Source organism: Camelus dromedarius, chromosome 1 (assembly GCF_036321535.1).
Source record: "Camelus dromedarius isolate mCamDro1 chromosome 1, mCamDro1.pat, whole genome shotgun sequence".
NCBI lineage: Eukaryota > Metazoa > Chordata > Mammalia > Artiodactyla > Camelidae > Camelus > Camelus dromedarius.
The window spans coordinates 73511722-73531752 of NC_087436.1; the positions used below are offsets into that span (position 1 = coordinate 73511722).

At 41.4% G+C, this 20031-nt stretch overlaps 2 protein-coding genes across 4 annotated transcripts in view; one reads left to right on the plus strand and one right to left on the minus strand.

Annotated features, from left to right (window-relative positions):
• The window catches only part of G3BP2 (G3BP stress granule assembly factor 2), a 73653-nt gene extending 56269 nt beyond the window's left edge, over positions 1-17384 (minus strand). The window contains exons 1-2 of one of the 2 annotated variants that reach the window (XM_031470842.2): positions 17236-17384; positions 7947-7993 (exon numbers count right to left, since the gene is read on the minus strand). The gene's annotated coding sequence lies outside the window, so the exon portion shown is untranslated. The remainder of the gene's footprint in view (positions 1-7946; positions 7994-17235) is intronic. The other variant, XM_031470856.2, reaches the window with a different exon arrangement.
• A 236-nt stretch (positions 17385-17620) lies between these two features.
• Positions 17621-20031, plus strand: part of USO1 (USO1 vesicle transport factor) — a 67375-nt gene continuing 64964 nt past the window's right edge. For both annotated transcript variants that reach the window (XM_031470791.2, XM_031470802.2), the window contains exon 1: positions 17621-17845. In XM_031470791.2, the coding sequence (XP_031326651.1) occupies positions 17780-17845 (66 nt within the window). In that variant the 5' untranslated portion in view covers positions 17621-17779. The remainder of the gene's footprint in view (positions 17846-20031) is intronic.

Here is a 20031-nt window from a genome sequence, read left to right on the forward strand (position 1 = left end):
TCTCTTGATAAATATATTTTGGATCTTACGCAAACAGCGTAGCCCCTTAATTTTCCCATTAATTTTTAATTTTAATTTTTTTTTTTTTTTTTTTACTGCTAGCCCTGCCCAGAGATCTCCTAAACTCAGTGCCCAATTTAGGGAGGAAATGCACAGAGGGGATAATACCCAGGGAAGGGAGGGTACATTTAACTGCCTGAGGTCCCCACCTGGAGTTCCTTAAAGATGCAAATTTAAGGAACCTGAGGAAAAAGAACACCTACAACTGTCTGGGCTGCACCTGCAGGCTACCTGGGAGGTAAAGGCCCAGCCAGAGAAAACAAGAGGCCTAAAGTAAATCCATTTAATTCTCAAAATTAAAAGGACCCAGGCAGAACCTGAAGGGGATTCCAGTTTACCATTTCAACAGAAGTCAGGATTATAGACTAGCTCCAAAGTCACCTGCTGCTAGTTTCCAGTCTGTCCTCAGCAATGATTAGCTATTTAGAAAACAAAAGGCCTGGGCTGATCAGGACCACCAGAGAATACTCCGCACCCAGCAGTGGACCTGGGGAGAGGAGTCCCCTGAGAAAGAGCTGAGGATGGGGGATGCCAGCTGGGAAAAAAGGAGAGTGGGGGTGGACGAGGCTCTGAGGCTAAGGAGTGGAGAGCCCCGGAACCCAGGAAAGGTTCTACAGCCACTTAAAAGAGCTCCCACCTGAGCACTGGCAATGTCCTTAAGAATGGGCAGGGAGCACCTGGCAGGGGAGAGAGTATAGCTCAGTGGTAGAGCACATGCTTAGCATGCTCAGGCTCCTGGGTTCACTTCCCAGTGCCTCCATTAAAAAAAAAAAAAAGAGTGGGTAGTGGGGCAGGAGCTGTGGAAGAGGGCCATGGAGGAATGAGTGGGAGGGCTTCTCAGTATCTAGACCATTAGATATCAGAAAGTCTTACTGTCCTTGAAACTCATAGATCATAGTAATAGAAGCTATCACATAGTAATAGAAGCTATTATTGAGCACAGAAATAGTGCTTAGAATAATGAGTACTTGCTACGTGTCAGGTCCTGTTTAAGAGTCTTTACTTATACACACACGTATATACACATATGTACATAAATACACACACACCACTCATTTAATCCTCACAGTAGTCCTATCAGGCCAGTTCTATTATTATTGCCATTTTATATATGAGGAAACAGTCTCAGAGAGTTTATATATGTTACGAGATATAATTCACAGGTGAGTCCTTTGAAAACTCTAAGATCCTACTTCCTCTTGAACTTGAAGCTATTCTAATACCCCTGGATATTGAGGCAGTATTATATATTATATATTCTTGTGTAGTGTAGACTCTGCAGCCCTACTGGGTTTGAATCCCAAGCTGTGCCTCTTGATGGCTGTATGACTTTGGCCAAATAATTACAGGATGGATATAATAACAGTAAGGTGCCCTCCTAACCATGGTTAGGAGGATTCTATTAGCTAAAGCAGGCAAAGTCCTTAGAACAATGCCTGGAACACAGTGCATGCTCAGTGAAGGAGCCAACTACTAAAGGTCCACATCAGACCACAAGTAGCAAATCAGAGTGGACTATTCTGCACAGCAGTGGGAACTGACAGCTAACAACTTCATCAGCAAAAGGGAAATGTAAAAGCGTAAATAACCAAGTTTATCAGTGGAAATGTGTTCCACGGGAGAAGAGCGTAGTAAAAGACAGATATGTGCGTGATCTGACTCTTCAGCCCTGCACATTCACAACCAACCAGGTTAGGGTGAAGGAACTGACCTGAGATAACATCTACAACATTTCAGATAAGCATCAAATTGATGAATGAGGGTACCATTCACGTTTCTTCTATAAAGGATCATTATTGGTAAGCTTCATTAGAGTCCTAGGATTTAACAACTCAGTTTAGAAAAATGTTGATTGGCCCTCGTCTTGCCAAATATAAAAATTTTTTTTTTGGATAATGTAAAATTTTATTATTTAACATTGCTTCACCATCGTAGTTATTGTACATATGACTATTACTAAAGGTCACTTTGCAGAGTGGCTGTAAAATGGCCTGAAATTTTAGCAGCTTGCCAAATATAAATTTTATAAAATTAAAATAAACTTGTATCTTTCAACCTTTATGGCATTTATTCAGAGCAGAGTTGGATTTAATGAAATAATCTACCATTCAATATTAAATACTGAATCTGGAGGATAAATCTTGAGAATAAAAATGTAAACATAATCCCAATTGAATGAATTAGCTAATTGGTTTTCTTAGCTGTTACCATTAACAGCTGCTTGAGGTCAATGTATACATAAAATAGAAATTTATTCACAGTAAATTCAAATGCATATGTAACAAACAGACCCTCTATTATCAAGTATGTGAATTGACAAAGTGAGTTAGGACTATGCTGAGTGCTGGAATGGCTTCTCCCTGCTGGGGACAGGTGTTGTCTGAAGGGAAGTATCCTCAATTCCAAACCAGAAGACTAGGCACTGTGAGGGTGGGCCTAAGAAAGGCCGTCAGGACATCTCCCTTGCTCTGTCTTTCCCCCACTAGACTTGACTCTGTGAGGGAACCTTGTATTTTGTTCTGCCCAGCCCTAGCACCAACCCTGGGAAATGATTCCTGGATGTTGGAGATAAAGAGGGCTCAATCTGCATCAATAATCCAAGAGCTAGGAAGACAGGATGCCCAGTGAGCTGCAAAATGACAATCAATACTCTCTCCTTATAAACCAGATTATAAAGACTGGCATCACTCTCACTCTTGGAGTTTATTTCCTTGTGGTTATGTCCCAGCAGACAGAACCCAGCTTTAGTTAGGCTCAGCTGCAGACCTGATTCACAGCCAGTGACAGGCCAACTGCCTGGGAAGGGAAACAGTGCCTCCTAGGGGCCAACATGCTGGAAGCAGCAGTAATTTGTGAGAGACCCGAAAAGGGACATCCTGGGGGACACAATAATATGATCTAGTTGATCCTCTCCACTGGGATCTTCTTCAAGTGTAAAATCTGAAATTCTGCGGCTCATTTTTACTTAAAAAGTGTCTTTTTTATAGAATCATCTATTTAAAAGGTCACTAACCTGTTCATCATGATTCCTTTCAATTCCATTAACTCACTTTCAACTCCAGCTTGGTGCTAGAGTTTGAATATTTGTGTCCCCCCACAAATTCTTTTTTTTTTTTGTAACATTTTTTATTGATTTATAATCATTTTACAATGTTGTGTCAAATCCCCCACAAATTCTTAGCTTAAAACCCTAACCCCCAGTGTGATGGCACTTTAGGTAGGGCCTTTGGGAGGTGATGAGATCATGAGGGCTCCAAATGGGATTAGGGCCCTCAGTCAGAAAAGAGGCCCAAGAAATTTCCCTTGTCCCTTCTGCCATGTGAGGACACAGCAAAAAGATGAAAGTCTATGAACCAGGAAGGGCGTCCTCATCAGACAAGGAATCTACCTGGTGGCTTGATCTTGGGCCTCCAGTTTCTAGAATTGGGGGAAATAAATTTCTGTTGTTTTTAAGTCACCCAGTCTATGGTATTCTGTTACAGTGGCTCAAATGGAGTAAGACCCTTAGGTAATAACAAACCAGCTCTGATGACCCTTGGCTTCAATTGTATTCAATTTCAGTTGATGGAAACAAAAAGTTTATTGAACATCCCACCACATACCAGGTACTGTGCCAGGTACTAAGCACTAAGCCATTACTGAATATTAATGAAAGCTTATATAAATGGTCAAGTGTAGTGTGTGTTCGGACCACTTCTTAAGTTGGTGGATGACTCAACACGAGAAGCCAAAAGTGCAGTCTCTTCTTGTCTACATCTGTTCTGGCGAGATCGCAGGTTTGTCTCAGACTGGAAACAACTGGGAAACACTGTTACTGGGCGGACCTCTGTAACCCACTGGTTAGAATTCCCCTTCTCACAGATTACCTACTTCTCCAAAGTGGGAGAGCTTACCTAGGGGAAGGACCAGGGTTAAGCTATGGCAGTTGTCAGCAGTAGCCAATGACATGCCCAGAGGTAGATGTGGACAATCAGGAGTGGGCACAGCCTCCACAGTCAGAAAAATCTCAGATCAAATCCCAGTAGTTGAGCTTTGTGACCTTGGCAGGTTACTTAACATTTCTCCTTCAGTAGTTTCCTTTCATAGAATGGGGATGAAAGTTAAGGAGGCTGAGATAGTTAATGGAGACAATACACATAAAGTGCTTAGCATAAGAAACTGGTGGTAGTAATGGTTCTTGTTAGGAAATAACACTACCATCACACTCAGGTAAAACTGAATATTCCAAAGGGTTGTCACAAAAGGATACATCAAATCTCCTGTCTTCCCATCCGCCTTCCACTCTGTAAGCCAAGATAAAGGAGAACATAGGCAACAATAACGAGGCGACATTTATTTAGTACAGCTCTTCACTGGACCAGAATGGACACCTGACCCAAGCTTAACCAGTCAGATTCCCAGAGTCAGTTATGGGAAGGGGAGCTGTGAGGTTATGTTGAGTTTGGTCTGGGGTCCAGGCAGTGGCCAAGGTCACTTGCAAGCTTGGCAGCAGAGAGGCCGCAGGTCGGCAGAGAAAGCAGGGTTCAAGGAGAATAGAATGGAATAGATTCACTGAAAAAAGCACAGATGAGACTATGAAGCCTGACACAGGTAGGTATACACATACACACACACACACACACACACACACACACCTCACACACACATGCACACACGCACATGCACGCACAGTACCCTCATGTTGACTCTCCAGTTCTCATGAAGCCAGACTGTACTTCCTGAAGATTTCCTCCAAGATTCCCTTATATAGTTACAGTAGACCCTTCCTTGACCTGAGTTCTTTTACAAGGCTTTCTGTTCATTTAAATAGGAGGGACCTCAGACTCTCACAGAACTTCTCCGCAACCTTAGAGGATGCAATTTCAGAATAACAAGAACAGAAGTACCATCACAGTTGAGGTGAAGAGTGAACCACAGGGAGGACGGAGGATGTAGAGGCAGAGGTGCAAGTATAAAGCTCGGTATCTACATGTTTCAAATTTTGTTATTTCAGGGACCCAGAGGTCTCTGACAGACAGTGCACGGTCACTTAAAAATGTGAGAAAGAGGCAAGCTACTGCATGAGCAAAGGACCTGCATTTGCACCCCAATGGGGCTGTTAACTGATTTTTACTCCTTTCTAAAATATTCATTCATTCGTTTACATCTTAATCATTTTGTGAGGGAGATGATGCATTCTAGCGGTATTTGACAATGTGAGGGACTTAGGAAGGCCACAGCTATATCTCCCAGGAACATCCAGGTCATAAGGCACTTTTCAAAACAAACAAACAAACAAACAAACTTGGCTATGAAAGGAAGGAGGAAGGGGAAGGGGAGGTACCTAAACCTGGGAAGACTTCAGGATCTTTCCCCAAGACAAATATACGTTAAGGGTGAAATCTGTTCCCAGAATCACACCACTGTTCTTTTTCCAACTTTCTTGCCTTTCCTAAGTTACCTCCTGCCACAGGACCCTCATACTGCTTAGTCTGAAACCTACTCAAATCTACCCTCTCCAGACAGTACCTAATGGTCCTCTTTTCAGTTAAAATGTTTATACTCGCAAAGCATGGCTCCCATTTAGCTCTTGAGGTATATGACAGAATTGATTCACACCAATACACAAAGGCTGGTTAAGCCTAATGATGATGTACTCTTTGCATTGATATTTGCATCTTAAAAGAAGATGTCTGTTGATCCAGAAGGCTCAGTCCTTCATGGGATATTTTTTTCCTTTCTTCTTTGTTGTTGTTTTGGTTTGGGGTGGGGGGGTTGGGTTTATTTATTTACTCATTTATTTTAATGGAGGTACTGAGGACTGAACCCAGGACCTCGTGTATGCTAAGCATGCTTTCTACCACTGAGCTATACCCTCCCTGCTTCATGGCATACTTTTATGCACTGTAACCATTTGTTGGGCAGATATTTTTTGATCCAAGGGTCTTTCCAGGACCTCATAAATCACACTGTCTACTCCTACTAGAACAGAAGTTTCACAAAGGCAGACATTTTATGTGTCTTTAATCACATTTCATGTGTTTTTAATCACTGCTGAGTCTCCAATGTCCACAACAGTACATAGCATAGTAATTGCTCGATTAATGTTTGTGGAACGAATAAGTGATGATGCCAAGATTCAAATCAAAGATTATCTGAATTTAAACTGTAATGTTCTTTCTACTGTATGAAGCACTCTCTCTAATAATCTCTTCACCTCCCTTACAGTAAAATGAATAGAGGAAAGAAAGAATAGAAAGGAGGGAAGAAAATAGATGGTACCAAAATGGGTGAAATGAAATTCAGGCTCAGGTACCAGCTGCATTATGGGGCCCCTTGGGTCTCTCCTTGAAAGCAAGCTAACAGTTTTGTTGGGGCTCCAGACGTTTCTCTTCCAAAACTGTTTCTACTTAATATCTTTTCTAAGTTTGCTATTATTTGTAATTATTTAGAGAAAAAAAAAAGAGGCACTTTTTTAAAGAAAAATTTATCCAGCAGAAATTATGGAACAGCTGCAAGAAGAAAACATCACCAATATCCCTCCATCAAAATATAACTGTTCTGAATTCGCATCTTGTTACATTTCCTTCTAGGCTTCTTCCTACACATGTTTCAAACTTAGCTATGATCGTTGGGTATGTATAATTTTGTATCCTGATTTTTCACTTTTATACTATCATTTTTAAAATTTCTGTCATGTACTGATATTATTATTCCGTGATGTTCACTGTAAAATTCTGAGTTAAATGGAGTGAAATTTTGCTGCCAATTGGTATTAAAATTTCATGTTCTTTCATACTGATTCTGTGACAACGGAATTTTAAAATTCCAATTCTTGCCATTGGCAGGAGACAAGAGTTTTACAATTCTCCCTTTTTGTTAAATACTTTAAAAACTGTGAAGAATCAATAAAACACGTGGTTGTGTTTATTTAGAAGGGTGAGCAAACGCCATTATTCTGACATTTTCCTCTCCCAGGTCTTACCAGATTATAAGCCCTGGAGGAATTAATAGCCACTGCCTCAAAAGAGAACAAATGCCTTGGACTATAAGGAGGGGAACGTGCCCAAATATAAAGAAATTTAAGTCAAGTTTTTATTTATTTAGTATAAACATAATGTTATCATCATCATCTTCATCTAGTAAACAGAACAATTCTACAACAGTTGTGTAGAATACAATATAGAGATGGTTTTAATCATATAGCAGAAAAGATGTCAAAAGATTTAGGAGAAAATAGAACCAGCAAAAGGAAACTTTTGTGTAGGGACCAGACTAGGGTTTGCAGACATGTTCTGCTATTCACTAGCTACATGACCATAAGTGATCAACAAAACAAAACAAATAAACAAAACCCTGTTCCTGCAGGTTGGGGAAGGATATTTTAAAGTATCAACCATGTTTCAGGCTCCTTGGTAGATGTTTCACAAGCATTATTTAATTTCATCCTAACAGTGATGCTATTGGGTTGGCAAATTGCAGTAAGTTTTTATTCTCTCCTCTTTAATAAGCGAACCCCAATTTTACTGTGGGTAGCAATATACTGATACCAAAACAAAATTATATATAATAATGCATTTCCCAGGCACTCCTGTAAAGGTTGGACACAGTCCTTCATAAAATAGGTAGAAGTTGAAAGATAGAACTTCCTGGAAACCTTTTTATAAGAATGGCAGACTGGTAACTACCATTGATTCAGGTAAGAATACAACCAGATGCTAAAACTGAATGGTGAAAGTTTGATGAGACACAGGATATTTCTCAGTCTTAATAAATGATAAAATGATACTTATTGATTACAAAGGGAAGAACAGTTAACTGTGCAGTGGAGAAGTTTGGCAGACAACACCTTAAACAAATGACCAAAATTAATATTGCCAATAATGGGACAAATAAATGTTGCGTACCTCCGGAGATAATGCACTGGGAGAAGGACAGCACTTCTGCGATGTTCCTAGCAAAGATGCCAAAGATGCACAATCAGAACCTAATCAGGAAGATCACACAAATCTGAACTGAGGAGCATTCTATTAAAAACTGACAACGTACTCTTCAAAATATCAAAATCATAAAAGACAAAGACAGAGGAATTATTCTAGATTAAAGGCAACTGTAGAGATACAACATCTAAATGCAGTATGTAATCCTGGTTTGGATGCTGGGCATGAAAAAAAAAATTTGTTTTCCCTAAAAAGGAAAATTGGGACTCCTGGCGAAAATGTAAATAAGGTCTGTAGATTAGATAACTGCAACATTATTGGAGTTAATTTTCTGGTTTTGATCACTGCACTGTGTTACTTAAGAAAATGTTTTCATTGTTAGGAATTAGACACTGAAGTATGTAAGGGGTAAAGGTACATCATGCCTACAAATTCAGAGAAAAAAATATATACTTCAAGAGAAAAAAAAAGATAAAATAATTGGGGTAAAATGTTAACGTCTGAGGAATCTGGGTGAAGAATATATGGGAATTCTTAGTACAACTTTTGCAAACTCTCTGCAATTCTAAAATTAGTTCAAAAGAAAAGTTACAAGAGTAAAAGAGTTGGGGGTGGGTATCAGCTGATAGATAAATTTTGACCTTGACTTTTGCCCTTCTTTCTTTCCAGATAAGGTGCAATACTGGAGAGGAAGCAACCAGCTTGTAGCAACTACGAGGAAAGACTCAAGTCAAGGATGGCTGAGCAGAAAGATTCCAGCTTAGATCCCAGACAATTTGTTTTATGGCATTCTTGCGTTTTCTGTGACAAGGCAAGGTAATCAAAATGGATATAGCAAAGTTAAGTAATTTGCCCAAGGCTACACCATTCAAAAGTGTCTGGACTAGAATGAAAACCCAGTTTTGTATAGGTTTGCAAATAAAACATACCCTTATGGTCTATATCATGCTGAAGCCCTGGCTTCGCTCTCTATGAAAGAGGAATAAGAATTTTAGCACTCCACTATGAGATACACAAGCAAAGAACCTATAGCAGAGCCTGGCAATGAGAACAGAGACTCAAATATTTGCTGAATCAGTAGTTCAGGAAACCAAGCACATCTGTTTTCAGTATTCTGTTATCCCAGGCTATTTTTAAGTATGGTTAAAAAAAAAAAAAGCTGTATTTATGTGGGTAAAATACTCTGGCTGCAGATATTAGTCAGCAGTTTCATTCAGTTTCTTGGATCTCTCTCACCACTCTCCCCTTCTTCTGCCTCTTCTCTCCTTCATAAGAAGCCCTTCTAATCTCTCTTTATCAATCAGCTCCTGCAACTCCATCTCCCCCTCCACTTCCCAAAAACAGGGAGGGGCTGAGTATGGATTTGGGGAGAAAAGCTCCAAGTGGCTCATTCTGCTGGGGAAGGCAGGAGCTAGCCCACAAGAAGTGCCATCCTTCCTAAAATGGCAGGGAAAAACAAAACACAGGGAGCCTGAGTCTCTGGCCAGAGCTGAGTAGCTACCTACAGGCCAAGGTTCTAAAAACTCCAGGCAGAAGAGTGAAAATTACAGGAAGGCGCTGAATCCAGGTCCAACCAACCCATTAGCTGTGCAACTCTTCTGAAGTTGAAGGACACAACAGAATTTGGAATCACTTATTCTCTTAAAATGAAAGGTGTTAAATATGTAGTTTCATTGATTTGTTTTAAATGGGATGAATTTTAAGCTTTAAAAAAAACAAAGATCTTAATATTTATTATACTATGAAATAAGTACCAAAATACCAGTAGAGTCGTTTTGCTTCAACCCAGATGCTCTTGTACCAGACCTACATAGCAGCACCCTCACAGGAAGGAGACTGGCTATGGCAATGGCCCACTGAGACCTTGGATTCTGAGCTATTTAAGATACACTATGAACACTGGAAGAAAGGGAGCAGTTTAAGGACTTGGGTCTGGGCCACTTTGGAGTCAGACTGTGGCTGTGCCCTGGAAGGGCCATGTGTGTATACGGGTATTGGCGGTGGGGAGAGGGTAGTGGGGAGAGTAAGCTGGAGCTCTTGCAGCTCTTTATACTACCCACGATTCGTGCGGTGTGTGAGGACCCTGGGCAACGCAGCATCAGGGAACAGTCAAGCCAAACAGCAGTCTTCTCTGCTTTGCCTCTTCGTGCTCATGAGCTCATCTTTCATTTCTCTACCCCAGGGACTCCTGAGCTGCTAGCAGACAATTATGTCCACACCCAACTCCCTTTTCTCTCCTCAAACTGTATGCCAGTTCTGGACCCTCCACCTAATATTTACAAGTTATTGCACCCATCCCAATTATTCGTACAGTGTACTCACCAATCACAGGCCTTTGGTTCCTTACAGTCCACATCATTAAAGAACTGGAACAGGGGAGAGAGGGGACCTGGGAGGTCTGACCTGGCTTTGAATAGTTCCCGTCCAGCTCAGCTTGCATCCTGCTGGAGGCCCCATCTGCACTGACAGCCTGTCCTCTCATGAGATAGCCTACAGAGTCCCCTGCTTTTGGACTCACTTGGCCACAGACTCAGGTCAGTGAGACAGATCAGCTGCAACTTGCTCTGGGAACAAGGATTGCTGGTGAAGGTGGCAATGACTCCATAATGTCATCTTAAGCTTCCATGGAATCTTGGCATCACTCAGTAATGGGAACTTCAAAGGACTTGGTCTAGCTGTGGAATGGGAAGGTAAAACCTTCAACCCCATCCTGGCTCTTCAGGACCTGCCTGTTTCACTAGTTGTGGGGCAGGGAGAACACGGTGGGTGTGGAGGGTCCACAAATTTTCCACAGGGCATAGAGTGCCAGGGCCTGGATCTGATAAATTTGTCCCTCAATAAACAGTCTTATAAAAAGTTCTTTGGAACTGAAAAATGGGATTTGTTAATTTAGGTGTTTCATAAGTAAGCAATCCTCTTGATTGTTTTTATTTCTTATTTATTTATTGTAATAAATTTACATAAATACATTTATTTTATATTTTTTATTTATTATTATTCCATTCCATAGAATGGAAACACAGGTTTACTGTACTTTTTTAAAAGAGGCTGTAGGTAGAGCTTTGTTTGCAGATATAAATACGAAGCAATGTAAAATTATTTTATTAAATACTACAACATGATCTTCTGAACTTTTTGCAGAACAGAACTGATATTAGCAAATACTAGTGGCACTACTGGAAAAAACATTCTTAAAAAAAATGGCAAGCAGTCAAGTCTATGAGGGGATATAGTGAGCATCTATTGTCTTTCCTATCCTGATAAACTTTCTCCTGGCACAGTATCCCAGCTTTCTTTTGAAGAAAGTCCCTGTTCCCCTGTTCTTAATGCCATGTGCTTTGAGATGAGGGGAGGACTCCCAGTGCTTGTTTTAGAGGTGGGCATATGAATCAAAGCCAATCAGAGCATCTCACACACAGGACTGTAGGAATGGACCAGACACATGGGCATGTGCCACTGTAAGATCCAATGAATCATAAAAGGATTTTTGCTGGGATACTAGGGAGAGAGGTTAGGAGTCGCCCTCCATGAACTTGGTCCTGGGAGACTACAGGACTGCAGGAACTGACAGCCATCTTGCCCTTGTATGGAGTCAGAGAAAGAAACCAATATAAAGAGCAGAGTCCAGATACAATGAAAGCCCAGATGCTGAAGAGATTACCTTGAAATGCCCCAGATTAAGGCATCTCTGAATTAACAGAATTTTCAGTAACATGAGCCAATAAAGTTTGAGTTGAGTACTATTACAGGGTAATATCTTTAAATGTTCGGTTGTTAAGAAACTGATGATACACACCAAAGATGTGTGGGTCTCCACTGTAACCTTTATTGAGTACTTACTCTGTTTCATGTACTAAAGTACTAAGCACATTAAAGCTATTATCTAAAAGAATCCTGACAACCACATGAGGAGGGTATTATTACTGTTCTCAAAACAGGTAGAACAGGAATTTGAATCCTGTACTCTAGAGCATGTGAGACTACTTAACTATTCCAAGTCCCTGCCTTGGTCACGTTTCACATCTAAGAGAGGTGGCTGTCCAACATTTTAGTCTCCGAATCTTTTTGTTCAAAGGAAATAGAAAGTATAAACCAATGAAATCGATCAAATGGAGCAGGATGGGGGGCCCAGAACCTACTTTCTTGCACCCTCCTCTTCCAAAGAATTCTTAGGGCTTTAAACAATATTTTAAAAGCACTTCATGGAAAGGATGACAAATACCCCTTCTTATATGTAACAATTTCCAAGATGTATTAAATGGGAAAAAGTAAGGTATGGAACAATGTGTACAATGTGCTGTATTTATTTGTGTTATTAAAAGAGAGAAATAACATATACATATATCTGGAAGAATAAACAAGAATTATTTCTATTAATTGCCTGGGGGGCCAAGGAACAGTAGGGAGAACTTTTTGCTAAACACCCTTTGTGTACTTTATATTTTAATCATGTGAATGTATGATCTGTCTTAAAAAGAAGTAGTAATAGGAGTCAGTGATGATGACAACAGCTGCATTAGTGTAATGAATTTCAGACCAAGGTGAGCTGGCCACTGGGAGGTTGAGATGGTTTTCCTAATGGGCTGCTATCTGATCCTAAAAATTAAGTCCATCCTTCCACAGATATTCACCTTTACAGAAGACTAAAGGCTAATCACTAAGTTGGTCATTGAAGGCCAACAGAATAGTCATAAACTAAAACTAGTTTATAATATTTTCTGAGGACCCTGATTCAGACTCTACTGAGGAAGTCTGGTGGCCACACGATGAAGCAGTACTGAGGAATTTCTGCTCCCAGGCGTATAAGCTGAAAGTGGGAATTTTCTCATTCGTGGAATTCACTCATCCATTAGAGAGCTACCAAGTGGTATGTGTCAGATGTGGTGCTAAACACTGAAGATAGAGCAACTTACAAAAGGACTGAAATCCCTACCCTTATAGGTTTACCTTCTGGTGATGGTGGGGAAACATACAATAAACAAGATAAAGATGTAAAATACATACTATATTCTGTTAATCCCACGATGAAAATTTCTTCACATTTTATGAAACCTAAAATTGGGGTGCATCTTTTGGTAGATGGTATCTCATAATTGGCAAGGGTTTTTTTTTTTTTTTTTTTTCATTTCTCTGAGGTACACTTGATGGCATCTTAGATCTGATGAAATATGGGGAAATAATCTATACGGGAGAACAACGGAGCAGACTGATAGTGTGATAGAAATAAGCAGAGCAGAGGGAGGAGTATGGGGAGGCTTCAACTTAGAACAGTCAGGAGAGACCTAAGTAACATATAAGCAGACTTAAATAAGGTGAGGAAGTGAGCCATTTCTCTATGTGGGTAGAGTAGCAAGCATCCAAAATACAGGAAGGGGCAGGGAGGGGTGGTAGAGCTCAGTGGTAGAGTTTGTGCTCAGCATGCACAAGGTCCTGGGTTCAGTCCCCAGTTCCTCCATTAACAACAACAACAAACAACAAAATATAGGAAAGAACAAGTGCAAAGGCCGTGAAGGAAAAGCAAATTTCAGAAACACTGGGAAGCCAGTGTCGCTGGAGTGGAAGGAAAATAGCAGATGAGGTGAGGGAGACAGGGGCCAGACAGGGGCTTGTAGACCACTTTTCTACTTAGTGCATGATCACTGCCTTGAGTCTAGAGGGATCAGATAGCACAGTACATGAGAGCACAGGCTCTGGAGCCAGAATGCCAACTGATGTCGCAGATCTGCCACTTCCTCGCTGTACATCACGCAAGTTACTCTGCCTGTTTCGCCATCTGAAAAATGGGGCTATTAACACTACCCACCTCCTAGGGCTGTTGTGAGGATTAATTCAACATTTAATGTAAAGCCCCTTGAACAGAGTCTAGCAAAGAAAGAATACACATGTGTTTGATATTGTTATTATTGATTGGTTATGAATTTCAATTGTTGCTTCATCATTATCAACTTATTTTGCTGTGTGTTGTTTGGGGAATGGATAGTAATGCATAACTTTAAAAAAAATTGGGGGGGCTAGTAATTAGGTTTATTTATTTATTATTTTTTTGATGGAGGCACTGGGGATTGAACCCAGGACCGCATGCACTCTGGGCATGCATGTTACCACTGATCTATATCCTCCCCCCCTAGTAATGCATAATTTTATCAACAATATTTTTGAACCCTGACTTTCTAGTAACTAGCCTTTAAAAACCTGTATGTGATATATTTCAAACATAGATTATCACTTCTATTCATCCTTGTAAGCAGGTATGGACAACATTCTACCCTATCACTACCCCTGCCACATCCAAAAAACAATCTTATGCAATGATATTTCAATGTTATTGTTGAGTTTGCCACTAGAAAGTAAGAAAGGATGTGGAAATGGGCCACTGAAGAGAGCCCCTGAAATAGGGGATTGTATGGAGGCAATTTTTATTTTATTTATTTATTTTGGGGGGGTAAAGAAAGTTTTTTCTAGGAAGAGCAATGCACGTAAGGAAGCAATTTTAAAAATGGATTTCAAACCAATAAACTTTGTTAGTTGTCAGAAAAATCGTTTTTATTTACACAAATTAAAAAATTTTGCATTATATATATTTCAATGGTTCATGGCATTCGTATACTAAACATTTAGCGTTGTGAAAATTAGAAGTATAATGGCGTAAGTCAGGCAGTCACAATTTTTCATGTTTTCCTTTATTTAAGAAATGGTTCTTAGGGAGGGTATATAGCTCAGTGGTAGAATTCATGATTAGCATGCATAAGGGCCTGGGTTCAATCCCCAGTACCTCCATCAAAATAAATAAATAAACAACAAAAAAACCCGTCTCTTATGGGGGAGAGAGCATGCTTAGTATTCAGTGGTGGGTTTGATCCCCAATATCTGCATTAAATAAAAAATAATAATGATAATAAACAAAATAAATAAATATTACCCCCCCCAAAAAAAACAAGAAATGGTTCTTGAGCATCTGCCATGTTCAAGGAATTATGCTAGATGATTTGATTAAAGGGTAGAAATAGGAACAAGACACGGTCTCTTGACTTTTCTCTATAAAATCAGTGGAAGTAGATTTGTATGTAATCTCCTTTCTCTTTTGAGTTAATTTCATGGCTGTTCCAGAGTGATGATGCCTCTGCTCCCCTTTCAGACCCCACCTGAGGGTAAAAATTAGCCACTGTACCCTCTCTGCCTCCTCTTGACCCTGGAAGTGGCGAGCAGCTCCACCCCTTCCCAGACATCAGGAGAGAGGTAAGACTGTGAGGTCAAGGGGAAGTCTGGGGACTCCACCCTCATCTCCTCTGCACCAAACTAACCATCCCTCCTGCCCACGGTCCTTTCTGATGAGTGGATGCTGGTAGGGAAGAAACCAGGTCAAATGAAGGGGAAATTCATAGTACATATGCTGTTAGTGACTTACTACACTCAACAAAATTTAAAACAAAGCTGGGCAAGTTAAAAAAACGGGTGCCTTAAAACAAGTCTGCTAAAATGTAAAGGCACTGCTTTTTATTACCAAATAATACATGTAATAGACATCCATGAGCCCCACTCTATCTCAGAGCTTTATCCCTGATAATGGGATAGAGTCGGGGCACAGGGAGAAGGTGAGGCTTAAGGACTGGATGAAGTTCTTTGCACACATTACCTGGTAATAAAAATCCTGAGCATTTATTCGTTACTGTTTTTAGGCTGCAACAAAATGCCCCCATGGAAAATGTCTGAAGCAAAATGTCAAGTGTCTAGTTTTAAAGTAGAGGACAATGCTTAGCGTACAGTATTTTTGACAGTATGATCCCCACCATTCTCCAAGTCACTCAGGCTTAAAACCTTGGCACTGGGAAAGGAACTTGCACCATAGCCTTTGTGATATGTAGCTACAATCCCTCCTTACAGATGAAAAAAGGACCTTCCTCCTCAGCATAATATTTCATATATCCTGTAGTGTTTATTTCATGTATCCATCAATTTCACCTTTTAGGAGACAATGCTAAGCCACAGAGACATAAAAATGAATAACAGAGTCATGCCCTTAACAGTCCAGCTCAACAGGCATTTACTGAGAGCTTCCTACATATCAACAACTGCAAAGTGCTAACATATACACATGTATCTGGATTTCAGGGAGAGCTTTCAGAAGATGTCAAAGTTAAGTCGTAAGAAACTAGCAGGAGTTTCCTTGATGAAGTGGAGGGAGGGGAAGAACATATCCAAGCATACATCCAGAGTCTGTGGGGGAGGCAGAAACAAGAAAGACAGGAAAGAAGAGCCAGAGCATTAACAGGCTTGTACACCAAGCTAAGGAGTTGGGATTTTATTACCGAGAGAATGGGCAACGACTGGAGGATTTTTAAGAAGACCAACAAGGACAGATGTTTTGTCATTGTTAGGCTCACCCAAGGGTGGACTGGAGACTGAAGTGGAAGGAAGCCAGGGCTTGAATGCAGACAAACTAGTTAGGAAGCTATTGGTGCAATCTTGGTGGAAAATGATGAGAAGATAAACCATGTCAGAGGCAGAGAGGATGGAGAGCAGAGACCTATTTGAGATATATTCTATAAATAGACATGATAGGGCTTGACTACTGGACATATGGGGGTGAAATCCAGAGTTTCAGATTTCTCCCAGCTTCCCCCTTCTAGCTTAGGCAATTATTTAGCTCATGGTACAAATGAGCCAGGCAGGGCACAGAGAAGAAGCATACTGATTTTTTTTTTCTTTAAAGGACGCTGGGGTATCTGAGATCTGTGAAACATCCGTGTGGAGAGGTGTATGAATCAGTTAGCTAACGAGATCCTGCGCTTTTTAGGTTCAAGACATTTACAAACTACGCCATAGGCATTTGTACCTGGCACTGTCATTTCGAAAGACACAAGGCATAGTGATATGAAAAATGAGATTTTTCATGTTAAATAAAAAACTCAAAATGTAGGGGTTTAGAGTTAAGAACATCATGCTACTAACTGCCAAACTGACAGTGCAGATCAATGTGTTTCCTCTAGTAAGCTAAATGCAGGGTTCTCTTGGTTTCCTCCTCACTACTTGAAAATTAGCGGTGTACCCGGTGTTTATATCCAGGAATTCCTTTTAGCAGGTTTGAAGAGCAAGAGCTGAGAAATGCGCCCTCCGGTGGCGGTGGAACGAGGGGACTCTGGCACCCTTTTTACCACCAAACAAAGCCCTGTGAAGAAATGCAATTTACCGGGATAAGAAGGCCACAAAGCTACACCGCAAAACCAAACGAAACCTCCCAGGGGCCTGGACCCCTTACCTGTCACGTCGGCCGAAGGAAAATTTCACTTTCGACTCAACAAAATACGACTCCAGATTTGAGAGCTTGCAGTAAAGTCTCGCTCGGCGACAACTAAACACCCCTGCAAGCCGAAACGCTTACACTATCTAAATCCTCTCCAGCCTGCAGGGCCGGGTTCCGACCACGTGGGTAGTTGGGGCCAGCAGGAGCCGCTCGCGAAGGGTGGGAGCAGGAGGCGTGTCCTTGCGGCGGGAGGCGGGGCCTGTACTGTGGGCGGGGCGTGGGCGGACCCGCGCCACAGGCCTCCTTTCGCCTCCTTTCCCCTTTTGCCTTCGCCCTTCGAGCCGCCACGTAATGCCACGTCCCCGCGCATGCGCATCTCGACCGGCAGTGGCGGCTGTTTCCGGGCTTAGGCGGCTGGAGCGGCCGCCGAGTAGGAGGCGGTGGTGGCGGCGGCTGAGGGGTGCAGAGTACGGGCTTGGGAGCCAGGCCCTGGGGAGGACAGGGGGAGTTATCTTTTCTTTCTCGAAGGGGACGGTAGAGCCGGTGGCTGAGCGGCAAAATGAATTTCCTCCGCGGAGTTATGGGGGGTCAGAGTGCCGGACCACAGCACACAGAAGCCGAGACGGTGAGAGGAACGGCGGGTCCAGGACTTGGGAAGGGTCCGGGTAGGAACCGGGACGGAGGACTCAGGGGTCCGGGGGTCACTTCCTTCGCCCCACCATGGGCCCGAGGGTTCCACACGCCGCCTCCCCCTTTGCCCTCTTGCCTCCCTACGTCTCCCGAAACCCCAGAGGTATTCCTTCACGCCCCCAGGGCAGCCCCCAGCGCAGCGGCTCGGCCCTGCTGACAGCAGCCGCGCCCCGATGCTCCGCAGGCCGCTTGGTGGTGGTCCGCGGGCGATCTATCCCGGGCAGAGGTGGCCTGACCTGTCTCCCACTCCCCTCGGGGCAGTGGGCCTCTCCCCGTTTCGCTTGTGTCTCCACTGGCGGTGAGGAACCTAAAGTCCAGCTCCCTCCCTCGCTGTCTGGAATGGGGCTTTGGGGAGGACTGCAAGGTTTAAAACCCAGCTGTTGAACCAGAGCAAGTGGCTAAGAATAATACGATAGTTTGGGGCACAAAACCACCTGCTCCTGTCCCTTTAACTGGAGGAAGGTCGTTCTGTTAGGTGTTATTAGTTAGGACCCAGTTTTTCAGGCTCACCCATATATTTGGGAAATACTCATTTGGACTTTGTAGGACTCTTGCGCACAAACCGCCTTGGGAACACATTTCCCTTCCATGAAACCTATTTAGAATTCATGGTAACACTATTTGCAGCATCACTTTAAAAAACTGTTAGCCACTGAAAATAGTATTTAATAAGTTGGTTATATTTTAGGTTTAGGAGAAACTTACTTCGAATTTTGCTTAGTTTCGATTAGAAATGAGTGTGTGACAGTTTTAAAGATAAACTGAAATTCAGTGTAATTTTGAATCTACAAAAAAGCAACAAAGTATGATATTTTAAAGGTAAACTTTGGATAGTATTCGTAAACATAACTGGGTTGTCTATGAACATATATCCTATGTTCTGTGTTGCTGGAATCCTGAAGAGTAAATAATAGCTTTCATTTGTCAGGCTCTTACCTTGCGGTGGTTACTGTGCTGAACTCGTTATAGTCCACATTCTCCTTAAATCCCTAACCAGCCTGCAAGATAGGTAATAGTATCATCACTTTAGAAATGAAGAAATGAGGCTTAGAGAGGTGAAGTAACTTGACCTAGGTCATACTGATAGTAATGGAGCCAGGATTCAACCAAAGTTTACCTTACATCAAAGCCTAGGCTTTACTACTGATGCCCATATTTTAATAATTATCTGGGAATTTTGTAAGTTTATGTAATATAATAAAACTAATCTCACAAATCTGAATTAGAGCAATTCCTTCATTTGAAAAATCAGGAGTTTTCACACACACACACCTCATATCTGGCTGGTCCATTCCCATGTGGCTATGAGGCAGCTGAGTTGCCCTACTAGAATACCATGCTCTCTCTAAGTTACCATAGTCACAGCCCCCATCTTCAGCTTTTGTTCATTCATTTTATGTCTGATATTTTTGTTTGAGGCACCAAATTTTAAAGTGTGGTTTATTAGAGCTTGCTTTGGAGTCCTTGCCTTCCACTCCTAATTGGATTGAACAGGCAAGAGATGGCTAACACCCTATGAGTAAAACAAGGAAAATGCCTACTCTGATGGGTGTAATGAAGATTAAATGAAATAAGAAATATAAAGATCCTGGCACTTAGTCAATAAAGGCTAGGTTTTTTTTTTTTATTACATTTTTAGGGGAAGAGTAGTGTTTCTTTTTTTGTTATAGTTAGCCTTGTCACAGTGACTTCTGTAGAAAAGATGATGTCCAGTTAATTGAGTAGAGGATTTTAAAGCTGAAAGGCCCTTTGCAGATCATCCAGGTTGAACCCTCTCATTTTACAAGGTAGGAAACGGAGGCACAGAGCACTAAAGCAACTTGCACAATATTGCTGAGTTGAGACTAGAAAACTTTGATCTTGCCATAGTGAATGGAGCAACATAGCTTTGATATCATGATTTCAAAATGGAGCTTGAGTATTATTTGTGTATCTTGTATACATAAGCTGAAAGTAAAGTAGGGAGTCTTTGTTCTTGCCTAATGTTGAACATGTATACTCAAAATTGGAAAACTAATTGTCTTCTGAAGAGAATTAATAGTTTACTCTGAGGTACAGTATGAATAAAATTTGTTTCATCATCTCATTCCATCAGGAAGAATAATAGGTATAAGGGATAAT